General features: G+C 46.9%; 1 protein-coding gene and 2 long non-coding RNA genes across 3 annotated transcripts; 2 read left to right on the top strand and 1 right to left on the bottom strand.

Annotated features, from left to right (window-relative positions):
• Window positions 1–1,431: 1,431 nt before the first annotated feature.
• On the top strand, window positions 1,432–3,016 carry LOC308089676. Its single transcript, XR_013933531.1, has 5 exons — window positions 1,432–1,557; window positions 1,662–1,723; window positions 1,823–1,912; window positions 2,028–2,101; window positions 2,299–3,016. It is a non-coding gene; the product is annotated as an uncharacterized lncRNA (long non-coding RNA).
• Window positions 3,017–3,096: 80 nt separating this feature from the next.
• On the bottom strand, window positions 3,097–9,844 carry LOC308090022 (kinesin-like protein KIF14; the record flags this gene model as incomplete). The annotated part of the gene is given in 4 exon segments (XM_080435050.1): window positions 3,097–5,479; window positions 5,482–6,528; window positions 6,531–7,589; window positions 9,682–9,844. Coding segments are annotated over 4 exon segments (2,622 nt in total). The 3' UTR covers window positions 3,097–5,126.
• Window positions 9,845–12,640: 2,796 nt separating this feature from the next.
• LOC308089677 lies at window positions 12,641–13,700 on the top strand. The gene is made up of 3 exons (XR_013933532.1): window positions 12,641–13,126; window positions 13,249–13,322; window positions 13,517–13,700. It is a non-coding gene; the product is annotated as an uncharacterized lncRNA (long non-coding RNA).
• The last annotated feature ends 297 nt before the right edge of the window (window positions 13,701–13,997 follow it).

Here is a 13,997-nt window from a genome sequence, read left to right as displayed (position 1 = left end):
AAAAAATGACTTATTTTCTATCAATTACACACCCCATGAAGCCTTGATTTCATGGATTTATTTTTGTTTTTGTGGCATTCCTAAGACAATAATTTGATTATAATAAATTTGTCCCCATTGATTCCGGTAGGAGACACAAATGCATAATAAATTTGTCCCCATTGATTCCGGTAGGAGACACAAATGCATTTGTGTCTCCTACCGGAATCAATGGGGACAAATTTATTATAATCAAATAATAAAGGAAGGAATGCGACAAAAACAAAAATAAATCCATGAATTCAAGGCTCCATGGGGTGAGTAATCAATAGAAAAAAAAGTCATTTTGGGGGTGAACTACTCCTTTAACAGCAAATAAACAACATTCAGTGCACCGTGCCTGGCCCTGAACAGAAAAACCCAGTGTTCAACATTTTAACAGCTCTAAAAACAATTAAATAGTGCTAGTTATTATTATTATTATTAATATTTGTTTCGGGGTGTATTTACGTCGCATTGACCAGACGTTCGATACAGACGTCTAAGCTGGCATGATCCTCATACAGCAGACCAATGAAACGTTCCATACTAACGTTATTTAACGATATTACGTTTGTATCTAACGTTTTGCGAGATTGCGAAAACGTACAATACGAACGTTTCACCATGGAGACTGGTTGCATGAAATAGGGCTGAAGTGGTTAATGTATGTTTCATAACATCATCATTTATATCTGAAAAGTAACTAGTAACTGAAGTTTTCAAACAATTGTAGTGGAGTAAAAGTACAATATTTGCCTCTGAGATGTAGTAGAAGTAAAAGTATTGGAAATTGGAAATACTCAAGTACAAAGACCTCAAAATTGTACTTAAGTACAGTACTTAAGTAAATGTACTTAGTTACTTTCCAACACTGCATGCGACCATGGTTCGCTCTGTTTGGCAAAAGAAAAAGCATGGGTTCCCGAGGCTAGTTTGGTAGTGGTATTTCTCTTTAAAACACATAACACATATTTATGTATTTATTCATTCATTAATTTTCATGTTTGGGTGGCGCAGTGGTAAAGTGCCTGTGGTTGTGGGTTCGAATCCACCGTGGTGCATCCGGCTTTGTCGAGCGTCTACGCGAACACAATTGGGCGGTGTTCGGGGGAGGGAAGCCGGGGAGGGAAGCCGGGGGGGGAAGGTGATATTTGTCACCGCCAGTGGTGTTAAGTAAGTACATGTACTCAAGTACTGTACTTCAGTACAATTATGAGGTATTTTTTACTTGACTGGAGTATTTCCAATTTCCAGTACTTTTACTTCTACTACCATTACATCTCAGAGGCAAAATTGAAAACTTTAGTTACTAGTTACTTTGTAGATTTTGATTATTATTATGTGGCCGGGTGGGGGTATTGTGGGTGTGGCTCTGGCATCAGCGTGTATTTCAGTCTGACCGGGTGGCGGCTGGAACAAACACTTCCTAGTACTAGGGAGCGGGCGACGGCAGCAGCAAACATTTCCCCACGCAGTTCCCCTGTTACACGACGAGAGAGAGTGTGGCGTGTAGATACTCAGTGACAAAGGGTCCTGGTGAGTAACTTAACTATAGTATAAAGCGGAGCTTGCTTGTATTATCATGTCGCTAGATTTATGTGCACTGTTTAGTTGTTTATACCGTGTATGGTCTTCCCTAGGGAACGACAGGCAGTGAACAGTGAAGAGGCGAGGTGTTGTGCCTACGTCTGGCGATACAAAGGTATCGATCGCTTCTTTTGTTTATGGTTTACACACATGCATACACACAGACTGTTTAGCATCAGTAGTAATACAGACGACCTGTCCTGATTTCCTTCAGGTTGGGGAAATAGACGTACCATTGCGGTCCGGGTGTGTGCTGTGTGTGTGGCGTTTGCTACGCCGGGTGTTTCATTAATTCATTTAAAGTGTAAGTATAGCTCTCTCTCGTTCGTTGTTATTACCGTGCATTCCTTTGTATCATGTGACTGTGTGAGTGTTTATAATAGATATCGTTAAGCTAACTGTAAATGTTTGTCTTATAGTGTGCAACAGTCAGCATTGTGTGTGGGGACTCATGTCTGTCCAGAGAATGGGGGCAAACAGTCTGGTGTCTGCGGTGAGTCTTTGGGCTCATATATAATATAATATAATATAATATTATATATATATATATATATATATATATATATATATATATATATATATATATATATATATATATATATGCACTGATAATATAATAAGGTTCATGAAATACTGTTATGCTGTGATATTCATTATGTTTCATTTCCATGTCATCATAACAATCAACAGGTGGTCACTGCTTTAGCCTACCTTTTATGATAGGGGTTCAGTTGGTTAGGGTGAGCTGTTATATGAACTTCAGTAACTTCAGTCTCTCTCTTTTTAGTAGATAAATTGTTATCCATGTATTTGTAATCAAGACAATCTCTTTTTATTAGATCAAATGTTATCCATGTATTTGTAATAAAGACAATCTATTTTTATATTGCAATAATAAATAAAGATTATATATTTTAAATATAATTCTTTTGTCCGTCTTATGTACCCCAAGCCTCCTGGTTACAGTTTGGCGCTGTGAACAGGGTATTAAGTTAAAACATTTTTGTGACCGAGGCTTTGGGTATTTATAGCGGTACATAGAGAGACAGGTTGGATTTACCTACAGGGTGAGAATTTAGGGATAGAGTGGCTAAAAGCAGTGACCACACAGCGTCCAAGAAGAAAGGCCGGTGAGTCAGCCAACAGGAGACTCTGCCATCACAACAGTTTCCTGCCAGGCCGGGTGGACAAGAGGACCGTTGGTGAAGTGACGCGACACAGCTGCTTAAGGTGGATTTGCGAAACACAAAAATGAGTGTGGAGGACTTACAAAATGAATTGAGTGCTCTGAAAGCCAGAACTCTGCAGTCTGATAAAGAGGCCATGAGCCAGTTGAAAAATGAAAATGAGTCTTTAGTACAGAGGTTGGACGTGAAGCAAACTCCCTTGTCTACTCAGTCCTCTGGTAATCAGGGCCCGGGGGGGTGGTGGGCATTTGGGGGGTGAGAGTCTAGGTGTTGGTCCCAGGGAACGTATTGTATACTTGCCAAAAGAGAAAAAATGTACAGTGTTTACTGGGGGGTCAAGCGCTAATTTTTATGAATGGTTGGATGAAATTAATGCCACTTTGGTCTACCAATCCTACACTGGAGCTGAAAAAGCAGCGTACATTTATGAGCATCTGGGGGGGGGAAGCAAGGCAGGAAAGTATCGCACACAGGTTGAACGATCAAATCCAGTACAGGTGTTAGACATTCTCCAAGAGATATATGGGCAACCCCAGTCACTCACTAAGTTACAGAAACAGTTCTTTGATAGAAGACAGCGGGATGGGGAGTCTGTGCGGGAATATTCACATGCATTAATGGCTATCATGGAGGAGATTAATCACTGTAAGGTGAAGGAGGCGTGGTGCGGTAATTTTGCCTTGCGTGACCAATTTGCGGAAAATGTATTGGATATCAGTCTCCGTCGAGAGTTAAAGAAAACAACACGGCAACAACCAATCATGTCATTCTTTGAGCTCCGTAGAGAAGCTCTCCAGTGGGGGGAGGAAGCAGAGTGCGGAGTAGAGCGGAGAGGCGGGTGGTGGGTTCTTGTGAAAAAATGGGAGGCCACACCAGTAGAGGCCAGTGTAGTAACTGCTGCGATGGAGGTTAAGCCTGAACCCATGCTTGCTAAAGTTTTAGACATGTTACAGAAACAACAAGTGTTAATTGATGATTTATCACAAAAATGTTCAACTTCTTTACAGACCTCAGGGTCCAGGCGACCAGACACCCGTAAATGGCAGCCGCGATACGATGCCTCAGGGCAGCCTATTTGTTTTAAGTGTCAGAAAGCTGGCCATATCGCCCGATCCTGTGTGGCCCCACGGCCTAGTCATAGTCAAGACCAGTTGTCTCCTGCTTTGCCCGCAGGGAGGGATGGGGCAGCCCAGATATCAGAGCAGCAGGGAAACTGTCTCCCCCTGTGGTGAAGAGCCAAACCACAGGTGGAGTACAGCCAGGCTCAGTAACAGCACCCTATATTGATCCACATGTCTATGAGTGTTTGGTAGGGGAGTGTGACACTGTGGAAGTTTCTATGGGGGGGTGAAGTTTCAGTGTTTGATCGATTCCGGGTCAAATGTTTCGACGGTTACTGAAGGTTTCTTCTTTAAACATCTACTGCCAAGATGGGGTGGGAATTTGGCTGACTGTGGGTGGCTGACATTGAGTGGGGCCCATGGGTTGAATATTCCATATCTGAGCTACTTCACAGTTGATGTGGAGGCGGTGGCGTTGGATAGGACTATACCGCAGAGGGGTATATTAGTGGTGAGAGACCCAATTGGACAAGCCGCAAAAGAGCGTAAACAAACAGTGCCAGGCTTGCTCGGGATGAATGTCATAAAAAAAATGTATCAGCTGTTATGCCCTGCGCAGGGTCCTAGCCCACCGCCGCCCCTCCTGGATGCCCCACTGATTAACTTTTAGGAAAAACTGTTAAAGGTTAAAACTAAAAGGTATAGAAGTAAAGGTAAAATTGCACTGGTTGGTACAACTAAACCTCAGAATATAAAATCCTTATACTGCTGCATCAAATTAGCAATTAGCCAGCATAAACAGTTAGATGAGAGCCTTTGAGAGCTACAAATAATATTATTACAGGCACTCATAAAACAAAAATAAATCAGACAAAGTAAGGGCTGCTTTTGCAGTCAGTGTACACCGTCTCATAGGAGGGGGTGTATGTCACCGTCTTAGAAAAGGTTCTATTTCTATAAGAACTGTGAGAGCCAACAACGTTCTCCTTGGATGACGTGTCTTCGCCGGCGCTCTTCTCCGTGCTGGTGGAGCCACTCCTTTCTGCTGCCCCCTGTTGGTTAAAGGTGGTTTTAGCCAGAGCCTGGAGGGCTGTGTGGAGCGCGTCGCGTGTGGCCAGGACGCTCTGGACACAGGGCAGCCGCAGGCTGTAGGACACAGTGGAGGAAGACGGTGTGCCTTTGTGCAGAGCGCCGCTGATGTGCTCGTCTACCGCCCTGGCAGAGGAGGCGATGGCGTGCGTGCAGATGCTGAGGTCAGAGTCCCAGACAGTCATTGCTGCCGCAGAGCGCCGTCCAGTGTCTGACCGCTCTTTCTCTGGGCCTCCGTCACCATGGAAGAGATCTCAGACTCGCAGCCCTGAACGAGAAGCTGAAAAAAGCCTCCCATCTTCTTCACCTGCCTGCGGAGCTCCTCAGAGATGGCGTAGAGCTGACTGTAGAGCTGACTGTAGAGCTGACCACAGGAGGGTTTAACAGCAGCTAGCCACTGCATGGTGACAAACACTGCTCTCTCTATGGCCGAGGTGGCTTTTACCAGCTGGGTCTGGGCCTCTGGGTTACACACAAACACGTTCTCCTGGCTGTCCTCATCCAGGCCGTCATACAGCTCAGCGATACGGCGGTGTACACAATGCACAGGTCTGAGGCCAGTCGGTCGGCCACGCTCTCGTCTGGTGCGCTGCTGCGACGCAGACGTGATAGTGCCTGGCCAATTAGCTCCTTGCAAATGCCTGGCAGTGCGGAGTCTGAGGAGCTAGGGTGGGTGGAAGGGGGTTGTTTCATACCCATCAGACCAGTAGACAGTGAGGAGCTGTTAAGGAGACTCTGGATGGGATGAACTCTGATCTCATACAGACGACCAGAGATCCTCTTGCTCTTCAACAGGCTCCTACTCCTTCGGCGAGAGAAAGAGGAGGCAGCAGAGTGTGAGAAAGAGGAGGCGGCGGAGTCTGGTAGATCTTGTTCCCACTCATCATCCGGGCAGTAAAACACCTCGTCATCTTTGGAGGTGTCCCCCTGCTCCTGCTCCCTCATGGCAGCCAAGTTGTTCTGGAATTTCTCTTGGCTCCAGAAGGTGGAGATTCGCAGCTTTCTGTTTTGGACTCGAACCTGCAGCCCATCACCCTGCTCCATGTTCTCCTTGTTATCGCTCCCATGTCTGCTGAACACGGTGTTCTTCTTCAGTTTGGTGCTGATCTTGTTTGCCTCCTCGATCATCAGGGACAACTTCATGGCACCCCACTGTGAAGGACCATTCTGGAGAGGAGTACGAGTCTCCCTTTCAGACTTCTTCTTCTGGATCTCGTCGAGTTCTCGGCCCAGCTTCCTCTTTTCCTCCTCCAGAGCCTCGACGATCTTGGCCTGGCGCAGCCGGTGGTCCTCCATGGCCTGAGCCTCCATGTGCAAGCGGAAGTGCTTCTTCTGGGTGTCCACTGCCTGCTCCAACTCCTTCTTATCCATCTGCAGCTGGACCATTTGGTTAGCCACGCGCTGCTGGTCCTGCTCCTGAACACGCTTACGATCTTCCTCCCCCTGCAGTTCTGTCTCCAAAGATTTGATGCGGGCTTCATAGAGACTCCTCTGCTCCTGCTGAGCCATCTCCTTGGCCATCTGAATGCCCTGCATCATCTCTTGTTTGGCCTTCACCTGGGCCTCCTCCATCTCTGCCTCTGGGCTCTTTGAGCAGAGAGCAGTTCGTTTTTGGCAAACTCAAAGTCCTTCCGTCCATCGCGGGCACCTGTCCAGCAAGAGACCCGTTTCCCAGCCTGCACCTCTGCCGGGTGGTTGAAGCGGAAGTAATGGTCTCCGCCCAGGATCAACCGGTCACCATGGTGAAGCACTATGCAGTCAGAGATGATGTTTCCATTAACGTAGGTCTTGGCGTTCTCCATGGGAGTGATGCTGACCATTCCATTAACGTTGGATATGACACAGTGTTGGTCGGCAATGAGGGCTCCTGACAGCTGGATGTCATGGAGGGAATCAAACTTGCATTTGCCCACCCTGGTCTGTCCCTCTCTGACCATATAGAGCAGCATCTCAGACAGCTGGGGGTCCTCGTTCAGGTTCACCAGGTTAGGAAGACTGTTGTCCACCTTGAAGGTCACGCCTGCCCTCTGCAGCACCTCAGCCTCCTCTCGCTTGCGAATATCCGCCTGCTCGAGTTTCTCTCTCCACGCCCGGTTGGTCTCGGTCATCTGTCTCTCCTGGCTGAGCAGTCTGCTCCTCAGGGCAGAGATCTCCTGCTGGTAGCCTCTCACCCTCTCCGGCTCCACACCCTGGGAGCTCATCTGGGCCGAACGGAGCTTCTCCACCTCGGCCTTCAGGTCTCGGATCAGCTTGGCGTTGGTGTCCTCGTTGACCTTGGCGAGGTTGATGATCATGCGGGCTTGCTTGGCGTAGCGCAGCGTGCTCAGGGTCTCCTCCATGTTACTGGCGGCCGGACTCAGCGTGGCGATCATGGTGGTCTTAGCGTTTCCTCCCAGGCTCTCCTTCAGCAACCATGTGAGGACAGAGTCTCTGTATGGGATGAAGCACTTCTTCTTGGTCAGGGCCTGTTCTGACAGGGCGTAGATCACCTTCCCCAGGGTCAGCAGAGACTTGTTGATGCTGGAACCTTCCATGAGGCGGTCTCCACTGGTCTGTGCAGTGTTACAACGTTCACTGCCCGCTAGATCCACCAGGTTCTCGGAAGAGCAGGCAAGACAAGCCAGACAACTATTGTACAAATTTTCTCATGTATTTGCATCCTCAGATAGTGATTTAGGATGCACAAATCCCTATCATGAAATCCCAGTTGTTGATGATGCCCCGGTGAGTCAGAGGTACCGAAGGATCCCGCCCAGTCAGTATGAGGAAGTGAAAAGCCACATCAAAAAGTTGTTGGAACAGAAAGTGATTAGGGAGAGCAGTAGCCCGTACTCTTCCCCCTTGGTGATCGTGAGAAAGAAAGACGGTTCGATTAGGCCAGGCTTGTCAAACTCGCGGCCCGCGGGCATTTTGCGGCCCGCGAAGTGATTTGAAAAAACACCTTTTCATACTAGCTCTAATGGAAAAAAAACTAGAGAGGAAAAAAAAGACAAAAAAAACAGCGGAGCCGGCAGGCAGTTATCCCCCCCAACCCCCCTTGCCTCTGACTGTGAAGGTCTAATAGTGGCCAAACTTGTTTTGTGCGAACAATGGCCAAGTCATGTCTAAACAATCAAGACAAGAGGAGATCAAGAAATAAATCTAATCACCCACGCTGGCACAAACATGTCAGTCTAAAAGTGTATAGATCCCTGCTAACCAGCGCTGCCCAGGGAAACAAGGACGAGGAATTTTATTGGCTCACTAATGGATACATCGTAACATCGCTTCTTTAAGGGGACCGTAAGGGTCCATTTGGTTCCATTCGTACGGGTGGTTGCGTCGTTGTGTTTACATGTGCGGTGGAATAACGGCCGTTACGAGTGAAACGCTCAAAAGTTTCACTCGTCCTCTGTCTCCGTTGACAATTTTAATAATCCAAATGATAATAATCTGTTTAGGAAACTCTTAAAAACGCGAATGAATGACTAGTGTCGCCTAGTGTGACATATTCAATGTGCGCTGTCTTCTCAGTCTATCGTTGCCGAAAATGGCTGATCTACAAGCTCACAACGTGGTGCGAACAGATGCGGTGTGAGCTTGGAGATCGGCCATGTTTGGTGCGTGACACTGTTGTACGATGAAGTATAAATCTCTTTTAAAGTGACAGTACACACATTAACCAGTTAACAGTTTCTTCAATATTATTTTCCAAAAGTAAAAAGGTCACTTAAAATGTAGTGCAAGTGATACATTTTGGCTAAAACAAAGACAAAAGAATAGAAAAAAAAAATATGCATTTTTTGTTTATAAAGAGCTGAAGAGACATGGAGATTTTATAGTAATTATTACATTATGAAAGTTACTACTGCTCAGAACCTGGTCCCTGATGTTGACAGGTCAGTTAAAGCAAAGAGATGTCAGGTACATAATTTGTTTGTGAAAAAAAGAAAATGATGTTGTTTTGACCTGAGCTTTTACTGTTAGGGTTATTTCTTTTCTATTCTAAAACCGAAAAAAAAGCATTGAGTGTCATTATTTTGATTCATTGACATTTTCTGAATTTTCGTTATTGTTCAATAAAAACGACTGAACTGAGTTCATTGTCTGAGTTGCATTGCTGATAGTAGGCCTCAAAAAAAAAAAATGTTGTGTACTCTGTAGCTATTTACTGAAAATATGTATCATTTTTTTTTATAATCCATCCATCGATTCTTCAAGCGCTTATCCGGAGCCGGGTCGCGGGGGCAACAGATCCCGAGGCGTTCCCAGGCCAGTGTGGAGATGTAATCCCCCCATCTGGTCCTTGGTCTGCCCCGGGGTCTCCTTCCAGTGGGACGTGCAATTAATTAATTCATAATTAATTTGTATATAATCTTCATAACATTTTTTAAATGATATGCTGTAGTTATAGCAGTGACTGAGACAACGGACTGAAAAACAATGATGTATAACTGAATGTGCATGAGCGTGCATGCGTGTCTCCGTGTCTGCGTGCCCAGTCTGCCCACCTCAAGTCACCATTTGACCAATCTTGCCCGGACACCAACATGAGTTTGACACCCCTGGATTAGGCTGTGCGTGGATTATAGGCGGTTGAATGCCAAAACCTGTAAAGATGCGTTCCCACTGCCTCGCATTGAAGAATCGTTGGACTCTCTTAGTGGTGCAAAATGGTTCTCGACACTGGACTTAGCGAGCGGTTATAATCAGGTAGAGATGCTGGAGAGAGATCGAGCGAAGACAGCCTTTTGCACGCCATTTGGGCTGTATGAGTTCAACCGGATGCCGTTTGGTTTGTGCAACGCACCAGGGACATTTCAAAGGCTTATGGAGCGCATCCTGGGTGACCAGCGATTCCAAGCATTGTTGCTCTATCTTGATGATGTCGTGGTCTTCTCTTCCACCTTTGAAGAACATCTACGTCGGTTAGAGGTGGTCTTGTTACGGTTTGAGCAGTGTAACTTGAAAGTGAAGTTCAGTAAATGCTCGTTCTTCAGATCAGAGGTGTCATATCTTGGTCACGTTATCTCAGCACAAGGGGTGTCGACCGATCCAGAGAAGATGCGTGCGGTAGCGGAGTGGAGAAATCCCCGGAATGGGGCAGAGTTGTTATCCTTTTCTAGGTTTCGCCTCGTTCTATCGTAGGTTCGTGAAGAACTTTGCCAGTCTGGCAGCACCTCTTCATGCTCTCTCGGCACTTGGTGGCTCAAAGAAGGAGAGACGTCCTCTTTCGTCGCACCTGTTCCATCAACATTGGAGTCCGGCATGTGAGGAGGCGTTTCAGGGCCTGAAGCAGAGGTTGGTTTCGGCTCCGGTGTTGGCATACGCGGACTTCACCAAGCCCTTCACGGTGGAGATCGATGCCAGCCACCAGGGTCTGGGAGCTGTGCTTTCTCAAGAGGTTGAGGGGCGGAGAAGACCGGTGGCGTATGCCAGCAGGGGATTGAGGTCCTCGGAGCGGAATATGGAGAACTATAGTTCTATGAAGTTAGAGTTGCTGGGCCTTAAATGGGCAGTGACAGATACATTTCGGGAATATTTAATCGGTAACAAGTTCATGGTACTGACGGACAACAACCCGTTGAGCCATTTGCAAACCGCAAGATTAGGGGCTGTGGAACAGCGGTGGGTGTCCGAGTTAGCCCGGTTTGATTATGAGATTGCTTATCGGCCGGGTCGGCAGAATGCAGCTGCAGATGCTTTATCAAGGCAGTACTCTATCTTGCAATTGAAACCAGCACCTGTAATAACCCGCCCGGGTTCACATCCAAGGGACGACAACTCTATGCTGGGGGGTTGGCAGGATGTGTGGAGTGAAGAGCAGGCAGGGGTGGCCGCTCCGGCCAAGGTCTCTACTACTACCTTTCCGTCTTACAGTTCGGAGTCTTTGTCCCTATTACAACAGGCAGATCCAGAGGTTGCATCTTTCCTTAAGTATTGGCGGCGAGGGGAGAGGTCGAGAGGAGAGACGAGCAGAGTCCACTAGGGCATTAGAGCTGTTGCGGCAGTGGGAAAGGGTGGTAGAACGGGAGGGGGTGCTGTATCGAAAGCGAGAGAGCCCAAGGGAGGGTCAGCAGGAGCAGGTAATCATGCCTAGGGCATTGCAAAAAGAAGTGTTGGTTCAGATGCATGGAGGGCATGGTCACCAAGGTATCGAGCGGACCTTTAAGCTGGTGAGTGGTCGGTGTTATTGGTCCGGGATGTATCGGGATGTGGAGGATTTTTGTAAGTCCTGTGAGCGTTGCATTGTGTCGAAGGCTCCACAGCCAAGAGTAGTGACTGCTATGGGGAGCGTGTTGGCATCCAGGCCACTGGAAGTGGTGGCCATGGATTTTACAGTATTGGAGTCTTCGTCAGACGGGAGAGAGAATGTTTTAGTTTTAACCGATGTGTTTACGAAGTTTACCGTTGCAGTCCCGACTCGGAACCAACAGGCTACCACGGTTGCCAGGTGCTTGGTTAAGCACTGGATCCAGCCTTATGGGGTGCCAGCTCGGCTGCATTCAGATCAGGGCAGGTGCTTTGAGGGCGACGTGGTGCGGTCGCTCTGTAAGTTGTATGGGATGAAGAAAAGTAGGACAAGTCCGTACCATCCGCAAGGTAACGGGCAGTGCGAACGGTTTAATCGAACACTCCATGACTTGCTCCGTGCTCTTCCTCCAGAGAAGAGGAGGTGGGCCGAGTATTTGCCGGAGGTGGTATACGCTTATAATACGACAGAACATCAGAGCACGGGCTATTCCCCATATTTTCTCCTGTTTGGCCGAGCTCCTTGCACACCTCTAGACCTCATGCTTGGGGGAGGCGACGAAGAGGTTGGAGGTGTGGGAGAGTGGGTACAGAGACATCAAGAGCGGCTACAGGTGGCGTACGAGCAGGCTAGTGGTCAGATGCAGAAAGCAGTGGAGTCTCGGCGTCGGTATTGGGGGCCAACATCCAAGGATGCAGACTTGCAGCCAGGGGAACTGGTTTATGTGCGGAATCGGAAGGTAATTGGTAGGAATAAGATTCAGGATTTATGGCTTTCCATTCCTCATCGGGTCGTCAAGCGGTTGGGTCCTGAAAAGCCTGTGTATACCGTGGTGCCGGTGGATGCTGCAGGACCTCCCAGGAGTGTTCACCGCTCTGAGGTCCGGCGTTGTGGTACCGGGGGGCTGGGGGAAAGGGAAGGGGTCAGGAGGGTGCAAGGAGAGGGGAGTAGAAGCGAGGAAAGTGAAGATGATAGTATGATTGGGATTGGTATTTGTAGTGGGTCAGAAGAAGGCTTTGGGGCGGATCCCAAGGTAACAAAGCCAGCATGATGGGTCTGATGACTCTGAGGAGGAACAGTCCCATCATCAAGACCAGGGAGCACGATCTGAACCGGTGAAACCGTGCCCACACAGAGAACAGAGGGCACCGGAGGAGAAAATCATGCTCCCGGTGCAGGTGCGTCGGTCACAACGTAGCAATGCGGGTGTGCAGTCTAATCCCTTTAATCTGCCGCAATCGGCCGTCCGTCATCTAGGTGGGAAGAGTACGGTGCTAGGGGTTAGGGCGTTGCAACTCAAGCATTATCATACAGGGGCGGGGTCCTTCGGTGGCAAAGACAAACTTGGAGATCAGTGGGACACTGATTAGTTTTCTAGGGGGGTGAGTGTGGCCGGGTGGGGGTATTGTGGGTGTGGCTCTGGCATCAGCGTGTATTTCAGCCTGACCGGGTGGCGGCTGGAACAAACACTTCCTAATACTAGGGAGCGGGCGACGGCAGCAGCAAACATTTCCCGACGCAGTTCCCCTGTTACACGACGAGAGAGAGAGAGTGTGGCGTGTAGATACTCGGGGACAAAGGGTCCTGGTGAGTAACTTAACTATAGTATAAAGCGGAGCTTGCTTGTATTATCATGTCGCTAGATTTATGTGCACTGTTTAGTTGTTTATACCGTGTATGGTCTTCCCTAGGGAACGACAGGCAGTGAACACTGAACAGTGAAGAGGCGAGGTGTTGTGCCTACGTCTGGCGATACAAAGGTATCGATCGCTTCTTTTGTTTATGGTTTACACACATGCATACACACAGACTGTTTAGCATCAGTAGTAATACAGACGAACTGTCCTGATTTCCTTCAGGTTGGGGAAATAGACGTACCATTGCGGTCCGGGTGTGTGCTGTGTGTGTGGCGTTTGCTACGCCGGGTGTTTCATTAATTCATTTAAAGTGTAAGTCTAGCTCTCTCTCGTTCGTTGTTATTACCGTGCATTCCTTTGTATCATGTGACTGTGTGTGTGTTTATAATAGATATCGTGAAGCTAAATGCTGACTGTAAATGTTTGTCTTATAGTGTGCAACAGTCAGCATTGTGTGTGGGGACTCACGTCTGTCCAGAGAATAGGGGCAAACAGTCTGGTGTCTGCGGTGAGTCTTTGGGCTCATATATATATATATATATATATATATATATATATATATATATATATATATATATATATATATATATATATATATATATATATATATATATATAGGCTATGATAATATAATAAGGTTCATGAAATACTGTTGTTATGCTGTGATATTCATTATGTTTCATTTCCATGTCATCATAACAGGTGGTGATCAACAGGTGGTCACTGCTTTAGCCTACCTTTTATGATAGGGGTTCAGTTGGTTAGGGTGAGCTGTTATATGAACTTCAGTAACTTCAGTCTGTCTCTCTTTTTAGTAGATCAATTGTTATCCATGTATTTGTAATCAAGACAATCTCTTTTTATTAGATCAAATGTTATCCATGTATTTGTAATAAAGACAATCTATTTTTATATTGCAATAATAAATAAAGATTATATATTTTAAATATAATTCTTTTGTCCGTCTATTATGTACCCCAAGCCTCCTGGTTACAATTACAAAACCACTTCAGCCCTATGTGCATTTCAGCCATTTCAAAATAGCCGATCTACACGCTCACAATGTGTCGCAATGCAACGCGTTGTGAGCTTGTATATCTGCTATTTTCAAAAGATTTGTATGCATTTTATACGCTTGAAAACGCTCAAAGAGTAGGTTGTGAACACATCTTGTACCTGTATT

Source organism: Gymnoscopelus braueri, assembly GCF_963280865.1.
Source record: "Gymnoscopelus braueri genome assembly, chromosome: 8".
Lineage (NCBI taxonomy): Eukaryota > Metazoa > Chordata > Actinopteri > Myctophiformes > Myctophidae > Gymnoscopelus > Gymnoscopelus braueri.
The sequence above is the reverse complement of the archived record's forward strand: the minus strand, read 5'-3'. Positions and strand labels throughout refer to the sequence as shown.